Genomic DNA, 24721 nt, shown 5'->3' on the forward strand with positions numbered 1-24721 from the left:
TTAATTAGCAAGTACTTATTAAGTATCTATTATAATGCAAACACTGTGCTAGGTCACGGGAACACAAAAATAAAAAATGATATGGTTACTGACCTTAAAAGCTTATATTACATAACAACATACACATAAGTATATGTAAAATAAACACAAGGAGGGTGTTTTGTTTTATTTGGGGGCAGGGGACTTATACTTCCTAAATCTCTAGAGTACACAAAATCCGGAGTATTATCACAATTAATGAAATATAGTTTTTCTTCAGTTCCATTGTCCAGCTAAAATCAAATTGCAAACAATTTATCTGTTGGGTCCCAGGACTAGGAATGCATATGAACATTTACATAGTGAGTATTCACAGAGAATAATAGAATCTTGGAGATGGAAGGTGACTTAGGGATAATTTGATTATTCTTTAGTTTATTTTGAAAAAAATTCAAATCTACAAAAACAAAGTGATTTGTACAAGATTTCACAACTCTGCATAAGGCCACTTGTCTTTCCATCTTCCATGAATATAGGCAAACTTTCTTACTATTTCCTCGACTTATCTGGTCTACCTATCTATGAAGGGTGAAGGAGAAGGGGAAAAGGAAAAGGAAGTATATGCGGTATAAAATTAGTTTGTTAGCATTAGAGAGACTCAGCCAGCAACATACACTAGCTGTGTAATACAGCCAAGTAGTTTAAACTCATTGCCTAAGGAAAGGCTCTGAAAGTATAAACTGTTTGAAATAGACTAACTGGTTTGAAATAGATTAAATTGGATTGAACTGGTTTGGATTAAAACTAGTTTGAAATAGATTAAACTGATTTCAAATGAATTGATTTGAACTTCTTTCTAGTAGATTAAATTAGTTTGAGCTAGATTAAAGTGACTTTTAATAGTATGAACTAGATTAAACTAATTTTTAAATGATTTGAACTAGGTTGAACTGCCTTGAATTCATTTGGACTAGATTAAGATCATAAATTCAAACAAGCTGAATTTGGTTTGAACTGGTTTGAGTTAGGTTAAGCTATTTTGAACTAGGTTGAACTCAATTAAACTAGTTTAGATTAAAGTAAACTTTGAAGTAGATTAAACTGGTTAAAACTGATTTGAATAGATTATACAGGTTTGGACAATAATAAACTGATATGAACTAGACTAAGCTGTTTTGTATAGATTAAACTTGTTTAAATATTAAAGTGGTTTGATCTAGGTTAAATTGGTTAAAACTTCTGAACTAGATTAATTTTGTTTAATTAAACTGGTTCAAACTACATTAAACTGTTTCAAAGTGGTTTGAATTGAGTCAGAATTGGATTAGGATGGTCTGAACTGGTCAGAACTGTATTAAATCAGTATGAACTGGTCATTAGCTACTGTATGAGATGATGAAGTAGCTATGTACACCCTAGGGCCATGTTGGCAAAGACATGGTACACATGCCCCAGTGTGCTGGAAGGGGCTCCTCTGTTCCCCCTCGCCACTGCACCTGAGGACATTTTTTGCATGTCCTACCCTTCTGTCCAGAAGACCATAGAAGCACTGACTCCCTCTGCTCTCTAGGATAATGCAGGGGCTCCCAGGCAGCTTGAAGGTGCAGTTTGGGCATGCAATCTCTAAAATGTTCACTAATGTTGCCCTAGGGTATACCAAAGACCTTGGAGTCACAAGCCTTGGTATTAAATTCCAACTCTGGTATATAAGCTATGACTTTGGGCATATCAATTCTCTTCCCTTGGCCTCAGTTTTCTCATTTATAAAACCCAATATCTGAAAACATGATTTCTATGATACCTTTTAGATCTAGATCCTATATTTCTATTATAATTTAATTACATTGTGTCAAAGGAAATGCTAGCTAATACTAGGAAAGCCATTTTCTAGGTTATTTCAACTACATTCCAACAAGAATGTGAGGAAGGTTTTTGTAAGTCCCTCAAGGACAAAGATGCTGATGTGACTATATAGGGTCTAATTTCTATAGTTCTGCTAATTCAATACTGGGCAGTCCATTCAATTCAGGAAAAATATTTAGGTAAAGCAGTGTATGCTAAGCATTAGCATTAGCATTCACCCATATATGAGAAATAATTGCAAAGCAGAAATAAGTAATGGAAAAGTAATCCTAATTGAATGACCAGGACAAGTATTATCAGTAAAAGACAAGAAAAGTAGGGGAAAACTCTTTATTCTAGTCTTTTAAATCAAATGATGGGGGGGGGGTTTCTTCCTTATTTTCTCATATTTTACCAAGAGAATGTATAGGAGGTAGGAGGAATAATAGAGAAAAAAAACTTTCATAATGGAAGTAAAACAAAAACAATAACAAAGAGGATATATATATATATATATATATATATATATATATATATATATATATGTCTACCTTCCCTTCTATCCCCTTACTCTCAAGTTTTCAGATTTCTGCAGCTTCTTTCCTGAAATCATTTTTTTTTAGGTTTGGAGATTATTGTCCACTGCACCTAAAAGTGAGAGGTGGTACCTTTTGTTTCTCCTCCTATTTAATGAGACATTCCAATCTGTCTCAAATTTTGCAAACCCTGAAAAGATATAATCACATTTGTCTGTTTTCTATATGTGATACTTCTTTTATTATCATGCTTTGAGGGAGGCAGCATTTATGAAAGTGTACAAAGAATTTCTCTGGCAGATTTGCTTATTTGTCTTTGAGTCAAACTATCCTATAAATAATTCACGTGTATTTTAATCCTGTGTCATTGATTAATATATATTATCAAGGAGAAAGCTATATATTTGAATTATTGGGTACACTCTACCAAAATATACTATTGTCAAGGGAAAAATATTCTGAGCTCATAAGATTCTAGGACCTTGTGCAAGTGAGACAAGTATATGCTAATTCTCGGAAGTATCACAAGAATTGTGTTCACTTTAGAAATACTTGGAATGTTCATTTGCATGTCATTATCCATTGAGTTCTAGATAATCATGGATGAGTTTGTATATTTCAAGTGCTTATTGTTTGTCCCAGGAGAACAACGGAATCAGTGTAGTATACTTCATTTCTTGTGAGTTGGGATATTTTGTGTGAAAGAATGTCACCAAGGAGCTGTCTATCATCTTTCCTAACAAATTAAAATGTGTTCATTACACTGGCCCTGCTACAAAGTCTCTTATTTATGGCCCTTTGGAGGAAGTGTGTGAAGAACAACTAAACCAGTATGTTGAAGTAGATACCCAGCTGCTTCAGCTGTTAATATAGCTGTAGAAAGAATATGATTTATCCTAGAGTTTATTTCCCACCAGTTCATTATAAATCCCACACCAGCTCTGTGGTGACTCACACAGTGCACACACATCAGTGGGCTCTGGTGGTATTATGACAACCTTGAGAGTCACTAACTTGAGTAAGTACCAAAGGCACAGACCCATCTGGAATATAAGACCCCTTCTTTTTAGACTGCTTCCATGGTGGGACAGGTTCTGTTTGATTAAAAAAAAGAATAACAGCTTCATATTAATAAACACAAGCCAAAGCTAACACACTCATCTCTGTGACACTGTATCAAGGCTTTATCTTTGGCTGGGTAGCAGATGGAGAGGAAGCTCCCTCCATCCTCTTGGCAAAAAATCCATTGGAAAGGCAAAATCACATTCTTTCTGGAAATAGAAACAATTCTATTGCAAGTAAATGCAAGCTATTAACTAGTTTTACATCAAGACAATGGAGTCCTCATATACTCTATTCTGGTACTACTCACTATCCTTTGAGCATAACAAGTCAATTAATTGATCAAATAAATCAACAAGTATTTAAGAAAGAAACTTGAGTGGTGTGTCATAATTTAGAGTACAGACTTTCTCCTGTCTTCATAGAACAATTGAGAGAGTCATGTGACCAAATAGAAGTTTTCACTATTGTGGGGGCAAAAGATACTTACTTTATAAGGTCCTTGATTACAACCACAGTAACTGCTTTCCATGGTATAGCTCTTCAAAACCCCAATTTCTCTCCACACAACAACCCGAGCAGTTGAAGCCCTAGATTTCTCCACCAGGAAACTGCAGCTGCTGATTGCAAATGCAGGGGCAACCTTATCAAGGATTTTGGGAAGTGTCTGCAATGAAAATTCAAATTATATTGAGTCACAGATCATCAGACAGATGATTATATATCCATATCAACATGTTGTAAGAACTCTTCAATGAGATCCAGGATTATTCAAGAGATCAGCCTAATAGTCCATGAAGGAAAAATTAAATGTATTCAAAACACCTACTGTCAATAAATGACTTGTAATAAGATAGTCCATCAACTCAATATGGTAGAGCTAATAAGGCAATGGAATTGGTTTAAAGAAAACTGGAGTTCAGATCATGCTTCAGACATCCACTGTCTATGCAACCCCAGGCAAGTTATTTTATCTCACTAAATTTCATTTTCCTAAAATAAAAAATGAAAGGATAGACTCAAAGGCCTTTAAAATTCCTTCCAGCTCTAAAAATGTGTTCTGATAATATTTAGGACAGTAACTACAAGTATATGGGAGGAAGAGAATTCCATAAATTGCATTTTTAGAATTTTGCAGTGTCTGACTATCCCATACTTCTCTTTCCTGAAAAGACTCATCATTTCCTTTTTTTAAAAAAATATTATTTTCCCAATAACATGTAAAAATGTTTCTTTTTACTTTTGTTTTTTACATGGAATTCTAAATTCTCCCATCTCCCCTCCTTCACTCTTGGAGACAGTAAACAATTTGATCAAGATTACATATATGCAATCATGCAAAGCATATTTCCATATTAGTCACATTGTAGAAGACACATATCAAAAACAAAAAACAAAATAAAGAAAATAAAATGAAGAATAATATGTTTTTATATACATCCAGATTCCATTGATTCTTCCTCTGAAGGTGGATAACATTTTTCCTTATGAGTCCTTTTGAATTGTCTTGTATCACTGTTTTGCTGACAATATTTGTCATTCACAGCTGATCATTATATAATATTGCTTTTATTATGTATACTGTTCTGGTTCTACTGATTTCATTTTGCATCAGCTCAAGTCTTTCCAGGTTTTTCTGAAATCATCCTGCTTGTCATTTTTTATATCACAATAGTATCACATTACAAATATATGACACAACTTGTTCAACCATTCCCCAAATGATCAATATTCCCTCTAGGTCCAATTCTTTACCACTACCAAAAAAAAAAAATTGAAATAGGTCCTTGTCTTCTATTTATTTGAGTTTCTTTGGGATATAGACCTGGTAATGATATTTCTGGATCAGAAGGTTTGCAGAGTTTCATAACCTTTTGGGCATGGTCCCAGACTGCTTTCCAGAATTGTTGGATCAGCTCACAACTGCAACAACATTGGATTAGTGTCCCAAATTTTCCATGTCCCCTTAAACTTTTATCATTTTCCTCTTCTGTCATATTAGTTATAAGATAATACCTCATAACTCTTTTATTTTGCATCTCTCTCATTGATAGTGATTTAGGGCATTTTTATGACTATATATAATTTTGATTTCTTCACCTGAAATGTTCAAATTCTTGGATGATTTGTCAATTGGGAAATGATGTATTCTTGTAAACTTGGATCAGTTCTTTATGTTTTTTTAAAAGTCAGGACTTTTTCAGAGATACTTTTTGCAAAAAATTTTCAGAGTAGTCTGTGATTCCTCTAATATTGGTTGAATTTGTTATATTTATACAAAATATTTTTAGTTTAATGTAATCAAAATGAGCAATTTTATATTTCATGCTATTCTCTATCACTTCTTTGTTCAAATATTCTTCTGTTATCCATAGATCTGACAAATTTTCCATGCTTCTGTAATATGCTTGTGGCATCATCCTTTATTTCTAAATCATGAATCCATTTTGACATTATTTTGGCATATATTGTCCAATTCATTATCTTCAATTCTTTACCACTAGAAAAAAGAAAAAACCTGAAATAGGTCTTTTTCTCCTATTAGTTTTAGTTTCTTTGGGATATAGACCGATGTCATGATTGCCTGAGCCTAGTTTGTCTATACTCTATTTTCCATTTTCACCTCCAGTTTTTGTCAAATACTGAGTCTAAACCCCAAATCATTGACTTTTGGGTTTATCAAATCCTAGATCACAATCTATCACAAACTGCAGATTGCAAACTAATTTGTTCCACTGATTTGCCTCTCTATTTCTTATCCAGTAGAGTGTCATTGTTTTTTATTATTAACAACTTATATTTTAAGATCTGTTATGGCAAGGCCATCTTCATTTATCTTTTTTCATTAATTCCCCTGTAATTCTTGATCTTATATTCTTCCAGTTGAATTTGTTTATTATTTTTTCTAGCTCTATAAAATAATTTTGGTAGTTTAATTGGTATGGCACTGAATAAGTAAATTATTTTATCATTGTTATTTTATCATATATTTATTTTACCATATTGTTATTATATTGGCTCAGTGTGATCCATGGTATTTTTACAATTGTTAAGATATTACTTTATTTGTGTGAAGAGTTTTATAATTATGTTCATATGGTTTCTAGGCTTTCCCAGGCAGGTACCCTCCCAAATATTTTATGTAGTCTACAGTAATTTAAGTGTGATTTCTTTATCTCTTGCTGATGGACTTTTTTGGTAATGTATAGAAATGCTCATGATTTATTTAAGTTGATTTTTTACCCTAAAAGTGGGAAAATTGTTAATTATTCCAAATCTATAATTTTACTTGATTCTCTAGGATTTTCCACATACAAGGAGTGATATCTTAGTTTCCTCATTGTCTATTCTAATTCTTTCAATTTCCTTTTCTTTCCTAATTGCTATAGCTAGAATTTCTAGTAGAATATTAAATACTAGTGATAACGGGCTTCCTTGCTTCTCCCCAATCTTATTGGGAAGGAGTCCAACATATTGCCATTTCAGATAATTCCTATTGGTGATTTTTTACATATAGTAATGTATCTTTGGAACAAAAGCTCTATTTCCCCCCCTAAGTTCAGTACTGTTTTTTTTTTTTTAACTAGAAATAGGTGTTTTATTTTGCCTAAAGATTTTTTTTTCTGCAACTATTGAGAAAATCATGTGGTTTCTGTTGGTTTTGTTATAGATTGGTCAATAATGCTGATTGTTTTGGTAATAATGAATCAGTCCTACATTCCCTTTATAATACCCACTTGCACATAGTGAAATATTTCTGTATTTTGATAAACTAGCTAGTATTTTAGTAAAATATTTTTGTCAATTTCCATTAAAGAAATTGGTCTATAGATTTTTCTTTTTTCACTTTTCCTGATGAAAGTATAAACATCAGTTTTGTGTTGTAAAAAGAAATTCATAGGACATCACCTTTTTTCCCCCAATTAATTTATATAGTATTGAATTAATTGTACTTTAAATGTTTTTGAAACTATCTGATCTATGAAATATACTGAGAGCTTGTTCAATAACTTTTTTATTCAAATTAATTTATTTAGTCATTGTATAACATTATTTCTTGATTACAAGAATCATATTATTTCACTTACTCCTTACCACAACCCTTCCCATAGTTGACACACAATTTCATTGGGTATTATACATGTGTCCTTGACCAAAACTTATTTCCATGTTGTTGGTATTTGCATTAGGATGTTCACTTAGAGTCTATATCCACAACCATATCCACATGACCCATGTATTCAAGCAGTTGTTTTTCTTCTGTTTCTACTCCCACAGTATTTTCTCTGAATATAGTAGTGTATTTTCTCATAGATCCCTCCAAGTTCTTCAGGATCACTGCATTACCACTATTGGTGAAGTCCATTACAGTCGATTATACTACACTGTGTCAGTCTCTGTGTACAATGTTCTCCTGGTTCTGCTTCTTTCCGTCTGCATCACTTCCTGGAGGTTGTTCCAGTCTCCATGGAATTCCTCCACTTTATTATTCCTTTTAGCACAATAGTATTCCATCACCAACATATACTACAATTTGTACAGCTATTCCCCACTTGAAGGGCATCCCTCATTTTCCAATTTTTTGTCATCACAAAGAGCACAGCTATGAATATTCTTGTACAAGTCTTTTTCCTTATATCTCTTTGGGGTATAAACCCAGCAGTGTTATGGCTAGATAAGAGGGCAGACTTTTAATAATTGCTACTGACTTCCATCTTCCCTTCTATTAGTCATCTCCTTCCCCTATTTCTCCCCCCCCCTTCTACTACATTAAAGGGTAAGATAGAGTTCTTTAACCAACTGAATGTGGATATTTTTCTAGCTTTGAGTCAATTCCAATTAGAGAAAAGTATAGGTATTGCCCACTACTACCTTATCTTCCATTCCACTCTAATATCTTTCATTCCTCTTCATGTATGATAATTTGATCCATTTGACATTTCCTTTTCCTCTTCTCCCCCCAAGTATAATCTCTCTTTTGTATGCATTAATTTTGTTTTTTCAATGTATATCATCCCATTAAAGTCAACTTACTCCTATGTTCTTTATGTATGATACCTCTTTTATTTAATTTTTAACTTCTTTTTTGAGGTCTTCCAATACTTCTTTTTGGGATGGACACCTTTTCACATTTTTCTTTTAGTCTACACATACCATTTTTACATTGTTGTCTTTTTCAATTTGTATTTTGATGTTCCCTGTCACCATAATAACTTTCCATGATCAGATAGTTTTTTTTTGTTTGTCCTTTGCTCTTTGTCTCATCCTATTTCATGACTTTTAAATTTATGTTAAATTTGGGCTCTGCAGGGGAAAATATTCTAAAATTCTGGCACTGAGGGAATTGGGTATGGTTGCTATCATGTACCAGGGGCATAGGTATCCTGGCTCTTGATCTGTGTCAGGGATGTAGAGACCTAGATGCTGGCTTGATGGGGCACAGTTCTGCTCCTGACCTGTCCAGATGAAGCCTGGGATGGATTGAGCTTCCCTCTTATCCTAGTAAGACTGACTTTTCCTGCCAAACATCTATGTTGTCTTAGGCTGAGAAATTGATGAACTCCATAATTTTATTGGTTCTTTTTCTCCATAATTCATTGTAAGTCATTTTTTTAGCTTGGAAATAATAGTTTTATCAAATTAAATTGATGCAAATATTTTTCCCCATTTCATTGTTTCCATTATAATTTGAACATTGTTGACTTTACACAAAACATTTAAAATTTTACATAATTGGCCACTTTATCTTCTGAGATACTTTCTGCTAATTTGTCTCCAAAGCTGTTTTTCCCAAAGCAAAGATTCTACCATGTCACTAACCCCTCCCCATTCTTGTTCAATAAGTTTCTTTGGTATTGCATTACTTCTAAGATAGAATTAGAACTCCTTTATTTGTCATTTAAAACACTTCATCATCAGATTCTAACCTACATTTCTTAATTAATTATTGAAGATTCCCCATCATGGACCCTATGGTCCAGGCAAATTGTTCTTTCCATTTCATATACTCCATCTCCTGTCTTGTGTCTTTTCCACAGCACAGAGGCTCCACCTCTAGTATGCCTTCTTTCCTTCTTTCTTTTTTTTTTTTAACATTATTTTATTTGGTAATTTCCAAACATTATTCACTGGAAACAAAGATCATTTTCTTTTCCTCCTCCCCCCCCCCAACCTTTCCCTCTCCCAGAGCCGACGCATGATTCCACTGGTTATCACATGTGTTCCTGTTTCTAACCCATTTCAATGTTGTTGGTATTTGCATTAGAGTGTTCATTTAGAGTCTCTCCTCAGTCCTATCACCTCCATCCCTGTAGTCAGGCAGTTGCTTTTCCTCATTGTTTTTACTCCCACAGTTTATCTTCTGCTTGTGGATACTATTTTTTAGATCCCTGCAGATTGTTCAGGGACATTGCATTGCCACTAATGGAAAAGTCCATTATCTTCGATTGTACCACAGTGTATCAGTCTCTCTGTATAATGATTTCCTGTTTCTGCTCCTTTCGCTCTGCATCACTTCTTGTAGGTTGTTCCAGTCTCCATGGAATTCCTCTACTTTATTATTCCTTTTAGCACAATAGTATTCCATCACCAACATATACCACAATTTGTTCAGCCATTCCCCAATTGATGGGCATCCCCTCGTTTTCCAATTTTTGGACACCACAAAGAGTGCAGCTATGAATATTCTTGTACAAGTCTTCTTGTCCATTATCTCTTTGGGGTACAGACCCAGCAGTGCTATGGCTGGATCAAAGGGTAGATATTCTTTTATCACCCTTTGGGCACAGTTGCAAATTGCCCTCCAGAATGGTTGGATCAATTCACAACTCCACCAGCAATGAATTAGTGTCCCTACATTGCCAAATCCCCTCCAGCATTCATTACTTTCCATAGCTGTCATGATAGCCAATCTGCTAGGTGTGAGGTGATAACTCAGAGTTGTTTTGATTTGCATCTCTCTGATAATAAGAGATGTAGAGCACTTTTTCATGTGCTTATTAATGGTTTTGATTTCTTTGGCTGAGAACTGCCTGTTCATGTCCCTTGCCCATTTATCAATCGGAGAATGGCTTGATTTTTTGTACAATTGATTTAGTTCTTTATAAATTTGAGTAATTAAACCTTTGTCAGAGGTTTTTATGAAGATTGTTTCCCAATTTGTTGCTTCCCTTCTGATTTTAGTTACATTGGTTTTGTTTGTACAAAACGTTTTAATTTGATGTATTCCAGGTTATTTATTTTACATTTTGTAACTCTTTCTAAGTCTTGCTTGGTTTTGAAGTCTTTCCCTTCCCAAAGGTCTGACGTGTACTATTCTGTGTTCGCCTAATTTTCTTATAGTTTCCTTCTTTAGGTTCAAGTCATTCACCCATTTTGAATTTATCTTGGTGCAGGGTGTGAGGTGTTGATCTAAACCTAATCTTTCCCACACTGTCCTCCAATTTGCCCAGCAGTTTTTATGAAATAGTGGATTTTTGTCCCAAAAGATGGGATCTTTGGGTTTGTCATATACTGTCTTGCTGAGGTCACTTATCCCGCGTCTATTCCATTGATCCTCCTTTCTGTCTCTTAGCCAGTACCAGATTGTTTTGGTGACCTCTGCTTTATAATATAGTCTGAGATCTGGGACTGCAAGGCCACCTTCCTTTGTATATTTTTTTCATTATTTCCCAGGATATCATTGATCCTTTGTTCTTCCAAATGAACTTTGTTATGGTTTTCAAAACAGTAAAAAGAAATTTTTGGAAGTTCCATGGGTATGGCACTAAATAGATAGATGAGTTTGGGTAGGATGGTCATTTTTATTATATTGGCTCATCCTACCCATGAGCAGTTAATGTTTTTCCAATTGTTCAAGTCTAGTTTTAGTTGTGTGGAGAGTGTTTTGTAGTTGTGTTCATATAGTTTCTGTGTTTGTCTCGGGAGATAGATTCCTAAGTATTTTATTTTGTCTAAGGTAATTTTGAATGGGATTTCTCTTTCTATTTCTTGCTGCTGAGCTGTGTTGGAATTATATAGAAATGCTGATGACTTACATGGGTTTATTTTGTATCCTGCAATTTTGCTAAAGTTGTTGATTATTTTGATTAGTTTTTTGTTTGAATCTCTAGGATTCTTTAAGTAGACCATCATGTCATCTGCAAAGAGCGATAATTTGGTCTCCTCCTTGCCTATTTTAATGCCTTCAATTTCTTTGTCTTCTTTAATTGCTACTGCTAGTGTTTCTAATACAATGTCAAATAATAGAGGTGATAATGGGCATCCTTGTATCACTCCTGATCTTAATGGGAATGGATCAGTATCCCCATTGCAGATGATATTAGTTGATGGTTTTAGATATATACTGTTTATTATTTTTAGGAATGGCCCTTCTATTCCTATGCTTTCCAGTGTTTTTAATAGGAATGGGTGTTGTATTTTATCAATGGCTTTTTCTGCATCTATTGAAATAATCATGTGATTTTTGTTGGTTTGCTTGTTGATGTAGTCAATTATGTGGATGGTTTTCCTAATACTGAACCAGCCCTGCATCCCTGGTATGAATCCTACTTGATCATGGTGGATGATTCTTCTGATCACTTGCTGTAGTCTTTTTGCTAGTATCATATTTAAGATTTTTGCATCTATATTCATTAGGGAGATTGGTCTATAATTTTATTTCTCTGTTTTTGCCCTGCCTGGCTTTGGAATTAGTACCATGTTTGTGTCATAAAAAGAATTTGGTAGAACTCCCTCTTTGCTTATTATGTCAAATAGTTTGAATAGTATTGGAGTTAGCTGTTCTTTGAATGTTTGAAGGAATTCACAGGTGATTCCATCAGTTCCTGGGGATTTTTTCTTAGGAAGTTCTTTGATGTCCTGTTGGATTTCTTTTTCTGATATGGGATTACTTAAGAAATCTATTTCTTCTTCTGTTAGTCTAGGCAATTTATATTTTTGTAAATAGTCATCCATATCACCTATGTTGGTATATTAATTGCCATGTAGTTGGGCAAAATAGTTTTTAATGATTGCCTTAATTTCCTCTTCATTGGAGGTGAGATCCCCCTTTTTCATCCTTGATGCTATTAATTTGCCTTTCTTCTTTACTTTCTTTAATTAGATTGAACAGTACTTTGTCTATTTTGTCTGTTTTTTCAAAGTACCAGCTTCTAGTCTTGTTTAAGAAAAAAAGAAATAGGTCAATAGTTCTATCACTTTCGATTTTATTAATTTCTCCCTTAATTTTTAGGATCTCTAGTTTGGTTTTCTTCTGGGGGTTTTTAATTTGTTCATTCTCAAGTTTTTTGATTTGCATTTCCAATTCCTTGATCTCTGTCCTCCCTAATTTGTTAATATATGCACTCAGGGATATGAATTTTCCTCTAAGTACTGCCTTGGCTGCATCCCATAAGGATTGAAAGGATGTCTCGCCGTTTTCATTTTCCTCAATGAAATTATTAATTGTTTCTATGATTTCTTCTCTAATCAATTTTGGAGTATCATATTATTTAATTTTCAATTAGTTTTTGATTTGACTCTCCATGTACCCTTACCAATCAATATTTTTATTACCTTGTGATCTGAAAAGGCTGCATTTATTATTTCTGCTTTTCTGAATTTGAGTGCCATGTTTCTGTGATCTAGTGTATGATCTATTTTTGTGAATGTGCCATGTGGTGCTGAAAAGAAGGTGTATTCCTTTTTGTCCCTATTTATTTTTCTCCATATGTCTATTAACACTAATTTTTCTAAGATTTCATTCACTTCTTTTACCTCTTTCTTGTTTATTTTTTGATTTGATTTATCTAAATTTGATAGTGGTTGGTTCAAGTCTCCCACTAATATGGTTTTACTGTCTATTTCCTCCTTCAATTCCCCTATTTTCTCCATTAAAAATTTGGGTGTTATACCATTTGGTGCATACATGTTGATTAGTGATATTTCCTCATTGTCTATACTCCCTTTTAACAGAATATATTTACCTTCCCTATCCCTTTTGATCAGGTCTATTTTTCCTTTGTCTTTGTCAGATATCATGATTGCAACTCCTGCCTTCTTTCTATCAGTTGAGGCCCAGAAGGTCTTACTCCATCCTTTAATTCTAACCTTGTGAGTATCAACCCACCTCATGTGTGTTTCTTGAAGACAACAAATGGTAGGGTTTTGGGGTCTAATCCAATCTGCTATTTGTCTACATTTTATGGGTGAGTTCATCCCATTGATGTTAAAAGTTATGATTGTCACTCGTGGGTTCGCTGGCATTTTGATATCTTCCCCTAGTTCTGACCTTTCTTCTTTAGCTATATCCTTTTGAACCAGTGATTTACTTTAAATCAGTCCCCCTAGTCCCTTCCCTTGATATGCTTCCCTTTCTAGCCCCTCCATTTTTATGCTCCCTTCCCTTCCCCCTCTCTTTCTCTCCCTTTTTATACTCCCTCCCCCTTCCCCTCCTCAATTTTCTTTTCTTTCTTGCCCTGTTGGATAAGATCGAATTCAGGATCCCACTGGATCTAGATGTTCTTCCCTCTCAGATTTGATTTCAGTGAGAGTAAGGTTTAAGTAATTCCATTTCACACTCTCTTATTCTCCTTCTCATATGAGAGTTCTTCCCCTCCCCTTCCCATGTGTATCTTTATATGGGAAAGATTATTCTGTTAAGTCCCCCCCTATTTCTTGAAGTGAATCTTAGTGTTATCGATGGTTCCCCTCTCCCTTTTCCTTTCTTTGCCCCCACTTTCCCCAAATCTTCTTGATGCCCCAATCTTTCCCTATGCATGTTTCTTCTAACTACTCTTAGAATGCATACAATTTTTGAGAGTTACACAAAACATTTTCCCCACATATTAATATATATACTTTGATGTAAATGTAGTCCTTATAGAAGAGAGTTTGACTTAAAGAAAAAGATAAGATTTATCTCCTTTTCCCTTTCTTTCATATTTACCTTTTCGTGTTTCTCTTGCTTTCTGCGCTTGGATATCAAATTTTCCACTAAGTTCTGGTCTTTTCTTAGCAAATGCTTGGAAATCTTCTATTTTGTTGAATGCCCATACTTTCCCCTGGAAGTATATAGTCAGTTTTGCTGGGTAGTTGATTCTTGGTTGGAGACCCAGCTCTCTTGCCTTTCTAAATATCGTGTTCCATGCTTTGAGGTCTCTTAGTGTGTTAACCACTAAGTCATGTGTGATCCTTATGGGAGCCCCCCTATATCCGAAGCTTCTCTTCTTGTAGGATTTTCTCCTTTTCTTGGAAGCTCTTGAATTTGGCAATTACATTCCTGGGGTTTGTCTTTTGAAGATTTGTTATAGAGGGTGTTCTATGAACCCTTTCCATTTCTATTTTGCCCCCTTGCTCCAGAACATGTGGGCAATTTTCTTCTATAATCTCCTGTAGAATAACATCAAGGTTATTGTGTATCTCTGGTTTTTCTGATAATTCTGATAATTCGGAGGTTGTCTCTTCTTCCTCTGTTTTCCAAGTCTATGACCTTTTCAGTGAGATATTTTATGTTTTCTTCTAATTCATTAATTTTTTGGGTTTGCTTTATTGATTCTTGCTGTTTTATGATCTCACTTTCTTCGAGTTGCTTAATTCTGGTCATTGGGGACTGGTTTTGCTTTTTAGCTTTGTCTGCCCTTCTATTGGATGCTTCCAGCTTTTTCTCCAATTGAGCAGTCTTATCTATCAGACTGCTGATCTCTTTCTCCCATTTTTCTTTCCAGAAGGTTTCCATCTTTTGGGTAAGCTCCAGTTTGAGATCTTCCAGAGCTTGTTGATAGTTTCCATTTTGGGAGGCATGTTGTGATTTTTTTTGGATTTCATCCTCATTCTCTTCTCTTCCTTGTGTACTCCCACCATAAAAGTTTTCAATAGTCACCTTTTTCCCTTTCTTCCTAGAGGCTTGATTTTGGGCCATATGAGCCATCCCTTTGGTGGTTTTATTCCCCTTTCCTTTTTGGTCTGGGGTCTGGGTGATATGGGTGGGTTTTCTGTGAATTTATGTTGCCTCAGACTAGTTCTTCCAAGCCTCTGAGGTTTCTTAGACCACGGGGCCCCTGATCACAGCCAAACTGCCCAGTTGTTCAGCTCTGCTCAGATAATTAGTGTGTGGTCTGCCCCTGGTGTTTAGCTCCACCCAGATGTTCAGCACAACCGCCCCGACTACAGCTCCGCGGGCCCCCTGTGCTCATCACAGGATTCTCCCATGAAACTGCCCTGAGACATTGTTTCCTGGCAGTCCCCAGATCCCAAGGACCCTGGAGTGCCCCCCCCAGACAGAGACGTTCCCCACTCACTTGCTGTCCCAGTGAGTGCTCCAGTAGCTCACTCTTGTTTGGTGGGGGAGGTGTTGTAGAGGGGGAAGGGCTGCTCAGTTCAAGTTTCTGTGCAAGCTTTTCCTCCTTCTTATTATAGTGTGGAAATGTTCAAACCCCTTTTACCTTCACCTCTGTGGGGTACTGGGGAGTCCTTCTGTTCCTCCAAAGGTGATTTTTATGCTCCTTTGATGTAGTGTATTTTGTTCAGTGCCAGGGAGACGAAGTATGTGCTGTCTAGATTGGAGCCATGTTTACCCAGAATTCCCCTCTTTTCTTTGTAAGTCATTTTTTTAAAAGTTGATTGGACATGAATTTGGGAGAGCTTAGGGAGTTCTTATCTTAGTTTGCCATCATGGCTCTGCCTTTAACTAATCTTTTCAAAAGAAATGTTCTCCAGGTCATTTTTTTAATAATTGAAAATATTAGGATACCCCAAGATACAATGAGTTGAACTTATACATTATCCATGAAGTGATAGTGAAATGTATATTTGACATAATTATCTTTCCTGCAGCCTATCTCTAATGGAGACCTGTAGGTCAAAGGTGTAAGGGATATCAATAAAACATTTGATCCTAAAAGTAAGCACTATATAACAGATGAACAGCCTGATTATTCCAGGAGAGTCTTAGGCATATTAAAATGTTGAGGAGGGCCTCTAAGCATATTAGAAAAATTATTCATGGCAAAGCTAAGGAAAAACTTAAATAAGTTAGATAACCAAAAGATGAGAAAGCATGAGTGGGATCTGAAATGCAGCAAAGAAAAAAATTCTCTTAATTGCTATCAGGAATGCAAAGATCCAGAAAACTCCAAAGGACTCATGATGTAAAAGGCTATACACCAACATAGAAATCTGAGTGAAACTTGAAGCATACTATTCTCTACTTTATCTTCACAATGGATTTTTCTCTAGTATTAGGCAATATGTGTCTTCTTTCTCAACTTGACAAACATGGTAATACATATTTTATGAGAACATATGAACAACCTATACAAAATTTCATGTCATCTTAGAGATGGGAAGGGGGTCAGGGAGAACATAGATTGCAAAATATCAGAAAACAATAATTAAAAATTGTATCAATCCATAATTTTTTAAAAAGAAAGTGAATATAATTAATAGAGTTCAAGTTTTGCTAAAAAAACTCCTCACATTAATAAAAGAGACATTTAATAATTAAAGTACGCGCTTTTTTTCCTGTACTTGTTAGATTTCTCATTATCTAGTAGAATTGTCATATACCCTTCAGGGATTCATCAGTACCATCACTGACATCAATAATTTACTAAGTCCCTTCTATCTGCCAAAGCCTTTATAAGTGCTGGGAATTCAGAAAAAAAAGTGTGAAAATTGTCCATTCCTTCAAAGAGTTTACCTTATAATGGAGGAGACAACATACAAATAATTAATTACATACAAGATAGATAGAACATGAACAGGGATATGTAGTTGGTATCCTGATAGAAAATACCTACCAGTGACAGGATTTAAACCCAGGTTTTCTTCCCCATACCATGATATTTGTCCCAAACCTATTCTCTTAACATAATCCAGGTTTAAAACTAGAAGCTTGTTTTTTGTTATTGTTTATATCTTTCATTGGAATGATATAGCATTTTATATAGTAATAATTGCCTTATTTAGGTATAAATGTTTGTTGAAATTTTTAATCCATTCCAAATACAGAGCAATAGAGTTTCTGATAAGTTAAAATTATAGTTATTGGGATTCAAGTACTAGAGACCACTTATAGTACTTACTGAAATAAAATATGATCAAAACATTTAATGGACCAACTAGATAGAATCAACCTTTTATAAGCCTCAGTTCCTGCAAAGAAGTTTCAACTAGATTACCCCTAAGATAATTACAGTTCTGATATTAGTTCATTCACACATATACTTATACCCACTCATTCACTCATTCTCTTCCAATCCTGGATATGCCTCATTCCACATAAGTTTAGGTTGATTGGGCCAGGTAGCAAGGTAGCAGCTAGGCAGAAGCTTTAATGCCACAATAGATACCCATTACAGTCACCCATCCACTCATGGATATAGAGAAATGATTTTATATGTATTTAAGACCCTTTAAAATTACTTTCTAGAATTAACAAGAAGCAGAATATTATAGTTTTCATCTTAGGCAAAAGAAAAAATATTTTATATAAGAAAAGAATGAAATTGGTCATGATAGCATCAAGAACCTAGGATACTCATGTAATTTTTTGTGATTGGTCATTTTTAGTGATTAATTGGAATATGACACATTAAATTAAAGAAAAAAAAAACACTTCTACTGTTCCTGTAGGTGAGCAGATGCTTACTTTCTCTTGAAGAGAGGGAATTTATAACTTCTAAGAAGGCCATTTCATTCTGATGAAGAAGTCATCCTCTACTGAGTCATTTGGTTTTTCTATAAGACATGATGGACTCCAAATATGTAAGTATTTTCACTTTGAAAAGAAGCACATTTTGCTTCTTCATTATTTGATTGACTTCATTATTATTTCATCTGGACACAAAGCCTAGTTATTCTGTGATTCTGTAAAAAGTGCTATAAGTGAGGTATAGGACAAAATGTGACTAAAATTCTGTGAATATAATTCTTTTTGTGGTAATCTGAGAAGTTTTCAATGAGAATCATAGACAAGATATTAAATTGGGGGCTTGAATGATAGGTGGGATTAAGACAAGAGCAGATGTGGGGGATGAGGATTTCAGGATATAGGTACAGCATAAGCAAAGATGTGAAAAAGATGTTAAGCATTTTTCACATAACTATCAGGATTCAAAGTATAAAGCAGATAGTAACAGATAAGGTGAGAAAAATATATTGCAAATTATGTAGTGGCAGGCCTTGAATGCCAAAGAAAATAGTTTGGACTTCATAAAAAAGGAGTTCATTTGGGGATTTCTCCCATTTGCCTTGATCCTAAACAATTTAATGAATTTATATTTCTACCTATAGCGTTTGGACATATCCACAATCTGCAAAACAAAAGGCAACTCACAATTAGGTCTCCATGATTGGAGCTGTACCAAGAAGATTTGGCTTATTTAGAACTGGCCCTTAACTCTTTATCACAGATCACTTTCAGTGACTCTATGCCCTCTCAAAGTGCTTCAGCTGGCCAAGACATTGAAAGCTTGAAGTTCTGTAGGAGGAGCTATCCTTAAACATAAGATTATAAAAAGTAGCTAATGTTTCAATTCATATTTAAACCTCCAGAGGAAAGACTAGAGCACAGAAAAGATATGTACACATTCCCCTCCTTACAGGTATCTTTAAGTATATAGTCATTACAGGTGCTCACCTATAGCTTTATCACTTACATAACCCAGGAAGAGTTCCTATTTATAAAATTCTGGCTCAAGAAGAGAGTAGCAGGTCATATAAAGCTGGAATATCAAAGAATCCTGAAAAATCACATGATATAACTATTTACCCATAGAATCTCATAAAAAATTACCATACTTATTCTCAATTTCTTGTGTGGAAGAGAGGTAGCCTAAATTTCTTTACCACTTTAAACTCTGTACCTGTTCTTCTAAGATTTTGGTTGCTTTGAAAATGACCCTAAATTTGAGACTTGGATATTAGGCTATAGAGGGAGAAAAAAATGGAGTTTCTGAGCAGTGTATTCCTTAGGAAAAGAGATCACTGCCTCTTAGGTCCAACCATGTAAGCTACAAAGCACTAAAATATGAGCTGAGAAAACAAGAATCCTATACTTTGCTCTCTACAATTGCATTGAATGATTCAGACAGTAGTTCCAAAAGGTCTTTTGTCTAGCAATCCCAAAACAATCTCTTGCATTTTGGGAAGAGTTTTCACCATTTAATTGTATTATATGTCCAAGAGAAAATCTATAAGACTCTGTAGGAGAGGTTTGATATCTGATTGTTTTGCTGATGGGAAAAGTAAGTCAAAGAGAATATTCCCCTCTAGTGCCAACCTCAAGATCAGTCTTAGTGTATATGAGTACCAAATATATTGACATGAAGACCTGGGGTCTCTTTTTGTGTTCGCAAGGAGTTAGAACTTGAGGGCATGTCCATCAATTGGAGAATGATTGAACAAGTTGTGGTACATTGTTGTAATAGAATAGTATTGTGCTATAAGAGATTATGAGAAGGATGGTTTCAGAAAAATTTGGAAAAATCTAAATGAACAGATGAAGAGTAAAGAGATCAGAACCAAGAGAACACTGTACATAGCAATAGCAACATTATAAGTGTTATAAGCGAAAGAAGGTTAAAGCAAGTTGCTGAGGCATGAGGATAATGGAGAGAGTTCTAGAACAGGAAAGTAAGGGAGAGACTAAGGTTTGGGGGTCTTTCTCTGGTTTGGCCAGGAGGGATTGGCTACTTTTCCTTAGTGACTGATAATAGCTTATATTACCTTGAATTCCCTAGCCTATTTTGCTGTCCAGCTGCTCAATTGCTCTGGTACTCTGCCTGCTTTGCTGATCAGTTTTATCTGCAGTTCCTGGTGATGCTGAACCATCTGTTTGTAAGATTACATCTGAGTTTCATCTGGATTTAGGACCTTTCCTGTGTCCTGTTCTGCAAAGCTGCCAAAACCCACTACCTCTATTATTATCAAAAGGAAGTGGTTTGGAGTTAGTGTAGGTTTATTTATATTAGGGTCTAGGATCTTAGATAGGTAAGGATCAGGGTAGCTCAAAATCTGTGAAGAAATCTCTGTGAAGAGATATTTAGATCTGGGGGGGGGGGGTTAGGTAGTTGACATTAGTTTAGGATTATCCCAAATTCCCCTTTCACCTTCCTTTGTTTAATAAATCCAACAATCTGTCCATTTACATAATAGTCAGTGTTTGTTACCTCAGGACGGGCTCTGCCTGGACTGAACCTGTTAGCCTGTCAGCCCACAGTTGGCCTTTCCAAAAGAGTTATCCTGACACTGGTCAACAATTAAACACCTAATCCCATCCCCAAAGCACCCTCCATTACATAAGACAGAAGGCACTCACAATCCTTCTGTCTCTAAGAAAGACAAGAGGAGAGAGAGGAAAGAAGGAAGAGAATTTGGCTCAATTTTCTTTAAACTCTTACCTTCTGTCTTGGAATCAATAAAATGTATTGGTTCCAAGTCAGAAGAGTGGTAGGGGCTAGGCAATGGGCATTAAGTGACTTGCTCAGGGTCACACAACTAGGACGTAACTGAGGGCAGATTTGAACCTAGGACCTCTAAATCTGGCTCTCAATCTACTGAGTCACACAGCTGCCCACTAATTTTATTTTATTTTATTATATTTTTTAAGAAAACTTTATTGTCAATTTAGAACATTATTCCTTGGTTACAAGAAGGGTATTCTTTCCCTCTCTCCTCCCCCCTTCCCATAGCTGATGTACAGTGCCACTGGGTTTTACATGTATCCTTGATCAAAACCTATTTCCATGTTGTTGATGTTTGCACTACGATGATCATTTAGAGTTCACATCCCCAGTCATATCCCTTGACCCATGTAATCAAGCAGTTGTTTTTCTTCTGTGTTTCTACTCCCACAGTTTTTTTTCTCTGAAAGTGGAACCTGTTCTTTCTCGTTAATGCCTCCAAGTTGTTCAAGATCACTGCATTGCCAGTAAGGGAGAAGTCCATTACATTTGATTGTACCACAGGGCATCCATCTCTGTATATAATGTTCTCCTGATTCTGCTCCTTTTACTCTGCATCAGTTCCTGGAGGTTGTTCCAGTTCACATGGAATTCCTCCAGTTTATTATTTCTTTGAGCACAATAGTATCCCATCACCAACATATACCACAATTTGTTCAGCAATTCCCCAACTGAAGAGCATCCCCTCATTTTCCAATTTTTGGCCACCACAAAGAGAGCAGCTATAAATATTCTTGTACAGGTCTTTTTCCTTATTATCTCTTTGGGATACAAACCCAATGGTGCTATGGCTTGATCAAAGGGCAGACAGTATTTTCACGCCCTTTGGGCATAGCTCCAAATTGCCCTCCAGAATGGTAGGATCAATTCACAACTCCACCAGCAATGCATTAATGTCCCTACTTTGCCACATCCCCTCCAGCATTCATTACTTTCCTTAGCTGTCATGTTAGCCAATCTGCTAGGTGTTAGGTAATACCTCAGAGTTATTTTGATTTGCATCTCTCTGATTATAAGAGATTTAGAACACTTTTCCATGTGCTTATTAATAGTTTTGATTTCTTTAACTGAAAATTGCCTATTCATATCCATTGCCTATTTATCAATTGGAGAATGGCTTGATTTTTGTACAATTGATTTAGCTCTTTATAAATTTGAGTAATTAGATCTATGTTTTTGTTATGAAGATTGTTTCCCATTTGGTTGTTTCCCTTCTAATTTTGGTTGCATTGGTTTTGCCTGTACAAAACCTTTTTAATTTGATGTAATCAAAATTAATGATTTTACATTTTATGATTTTTTTCTAACTGTTGTTTGGTCTTAAAGTCTTTCCTTTCCCAAAGATCTGACATGTATACTATTCTGTATTCACCTAATTTACTTATAGTTTCCTTCATTATATTTAGGTCATTCACCCATTCTGAGTTTATCTTAGTGTAGGGTGTGAGGTGTTGATCCAAACCTAATCTCTCCCACACTGTCTTCCAATTTCCCTAGCAGTTTTTATCAAATAGTGGATTTTGGTCCAAAGATGGCATATTTGGGCTTATCATAGACTGCCTTGCTGAGGTCACTTTCCCCAATTCTATTCCACTGTCTCTTTCTGTCTCTTAGCCAGTAGCAACTTTTTTGATGACCACTGCTTTACAGTATAATTTGAGATCTGGGACTACAAGTCCTCCTTTCTTTGCATTTTTTTTTTCAAGATTTCACTGGATATCCTTGATCTTCTGTTTCCAAATGAACTTTGTTATGTTTTTTTTCTAAATCTGTAAAAAAGTTTTTTGGTGGTTCAATGGGTATGGCACTAAATAAGTAAATTAATTTTGGTAGCATTATCATTTTTATTATGTTAGCTCATCCTACCCATGAGCAATAAATGTTTTTTTCCAATTGTTTAGATCTAGTTTTAATTGTGTGGAGAGCATTTTGTAGTTGTGTTCATATAGTTCCTATGTTTGTCTCAGCATATAGATTCCTAAGTATTTTATATTGTTCAGGGTGATTTTAAATGGAATTTCTCTTACTAATTCTTGCTACTGAGGGTTGCCAAATAATTGTTAAATTTTATTGGTTTGACTTGAATATTTAAATTTGTGGTCTTGAGGGATTTAATTTCTAAATCCCAAAATGAATTACTAAATTAAATGGAATTAATGATAGTTTATTTACAATTGAGGAAGATTTAGGGAATGAGGGAGAGAGAGAAAACTCTGGCTTCCTCTGAGCCATGTAGAAATTCTACAGCCCTAATCAGGGAAAAGAGTTTCAAGACAAAGGGCCTTTCTTGGAGCTTTACACCTCAAGAAAGACAGGGAAACTAAGTCAACCTTTCACTCACCACGATGAGTGTCTGAAAGGAAATCAGACTGAGATCTCCTGCACAAGTTCCTCCAGGGGTCCAGTTCCACAGCCAAGTCCAAGTGTCTGTCTTCCAGTCTTTCCTCAGGTGTCTGTCTTCCAGTCTCTCCTCCAAGTGACTGTTCTTCACTTCAAGCTAATGAGACTGATCTTCTAGTCCATCTGTGAGTCAGAGTACTTCCATCTATCTCTAATCTCGAATGAATCCTTCTGGTCTCTGTGGTCCTCTTTTTAAAGATCTTTTTCTCTTGTGTCACCTCCCCTAAATTTCACATCTACCAATCACAAGAGATGCTCCTCTCCAGGACTGCTCGCTCTTCACATACCTTCTTTGGTTAGATTATACCTTTTTTGGTTAGATCACAACTTTGTATATTAAAAAGGGTAGATCTACTCTAAATACTGAGTTTACACTTTTTGTAGATTAAAATAGGTAGATATATTTCAAATACTGATTTACCACATATTTGGGGATTAAAATCTAAAAATAGATTGGGGATTACAATTCAATCTTTCCAATAAAGGAAAAGTGAAGTACCTTCATTGTTATAATCAGGGGATTACAATTTAATCTTCATAATGAAGGAAGAGCTAAGTATCTTCATTGTTACAATGAGGAGATAGCTAAATGCAATCTTCACAGATGGAAATATAAAGAAATACTGATGACTTGTGTGGTTTTAATTTATAACCTGAAAATTTGCTAATGTTGTTGATTATTTCTAAAATATTTTAGTTGATTCCCTCATATCATCTGCAAAGTGTAATAGTTTGGTCTCCTCATTGCCTATTTTAGTTCCTTTAGTTTCTTTTTCTTCTCTATTTGCTACTGCTACTGTTTCTAGGACAATGTTAAATAATAGAGGTGATAATGGACATCCTTGTTTCACACCTGATCTAATTAGGAAGTCTTCTAGTTTATCCCCATTGCAGATGATGTTTGCTTATGGTTTTAGATATATACTGTTTATTATTTTTAGGAAAGGCCCTTCTACTCCAATGCTTTCTAATGTTTTCACTAAGAATGAGAGTTGTATTTTGTCAAAGGCTTTTTCTGCATCTATTGAAATAATCATATGATTTTTGTCGGTTTGCTTGTTAATATGGTCAATTATGTGGATGGTTTTCCTAATATTTGCATTCCTGGTATAAATCCCACCTGATCTAATTAATAACCCTCAAGATGACTTGCTGGAGTCTTTTTGCTAGTATTCTACTTAAGATTTTTGCATCTATGTTCATTACGGAGTTTGGTCTGTAATTTTCTTTCTCTGTTTTTGACCTTCTTGGCTTTGGAATCAGTACCATATTTGTGTTGTAAAAGAAATTTGGTAGAATTCCTTCTTTGCTTATTCTGTCAAATAGTTTGTATAATATTGGGATTAGTTGTTCTTTGAAATTTTGATAGAATTAATTTCTGAATCCATCTGGTCCTGGGGATTTTTTCTTAGGAAGTTCATTGATGGTTTTTTCCATTTCTTTTTCTGATATGGGGTT

General features: G+C 35.1%; 1 protein-coding gene across 1 annotated transcript in view; it reads right to left on the reverse strand.

The window, feature by feature from the left end:
- Window positions 1-24721, reverse strand: part of AGBL1 (AGBL carboxypeptidase 1) — a 1041995-nt gene that overhangs the window by 453777 nt on the left and 563497 nt on the right. The window contains exon 21 of the mRNA XM_007479385.3: window positions 3910-4086. Coding sequence (XP_007479447.2) covers window positions 3910-4086 — 177 coding nt within the window. The remainder of the gene's footprint in view (window positions 1-3909; window positions 4087-24721) is intronic.

The sequence above is a fragment of the Monodelphis domestica genome, chromosome 1 (assembly GCF_027887165.1).
Source record: "Monodelphis domestica isolate mMonDom1 chromosome 1, mMonDom1.pri, whole genome shotgun sequence".
NCBI lineage: Eukaryota > Metazoa > Chordata > Mammalia > Didelphimorphia > Didelphidae > Monodelphis > Monodelphis domestica.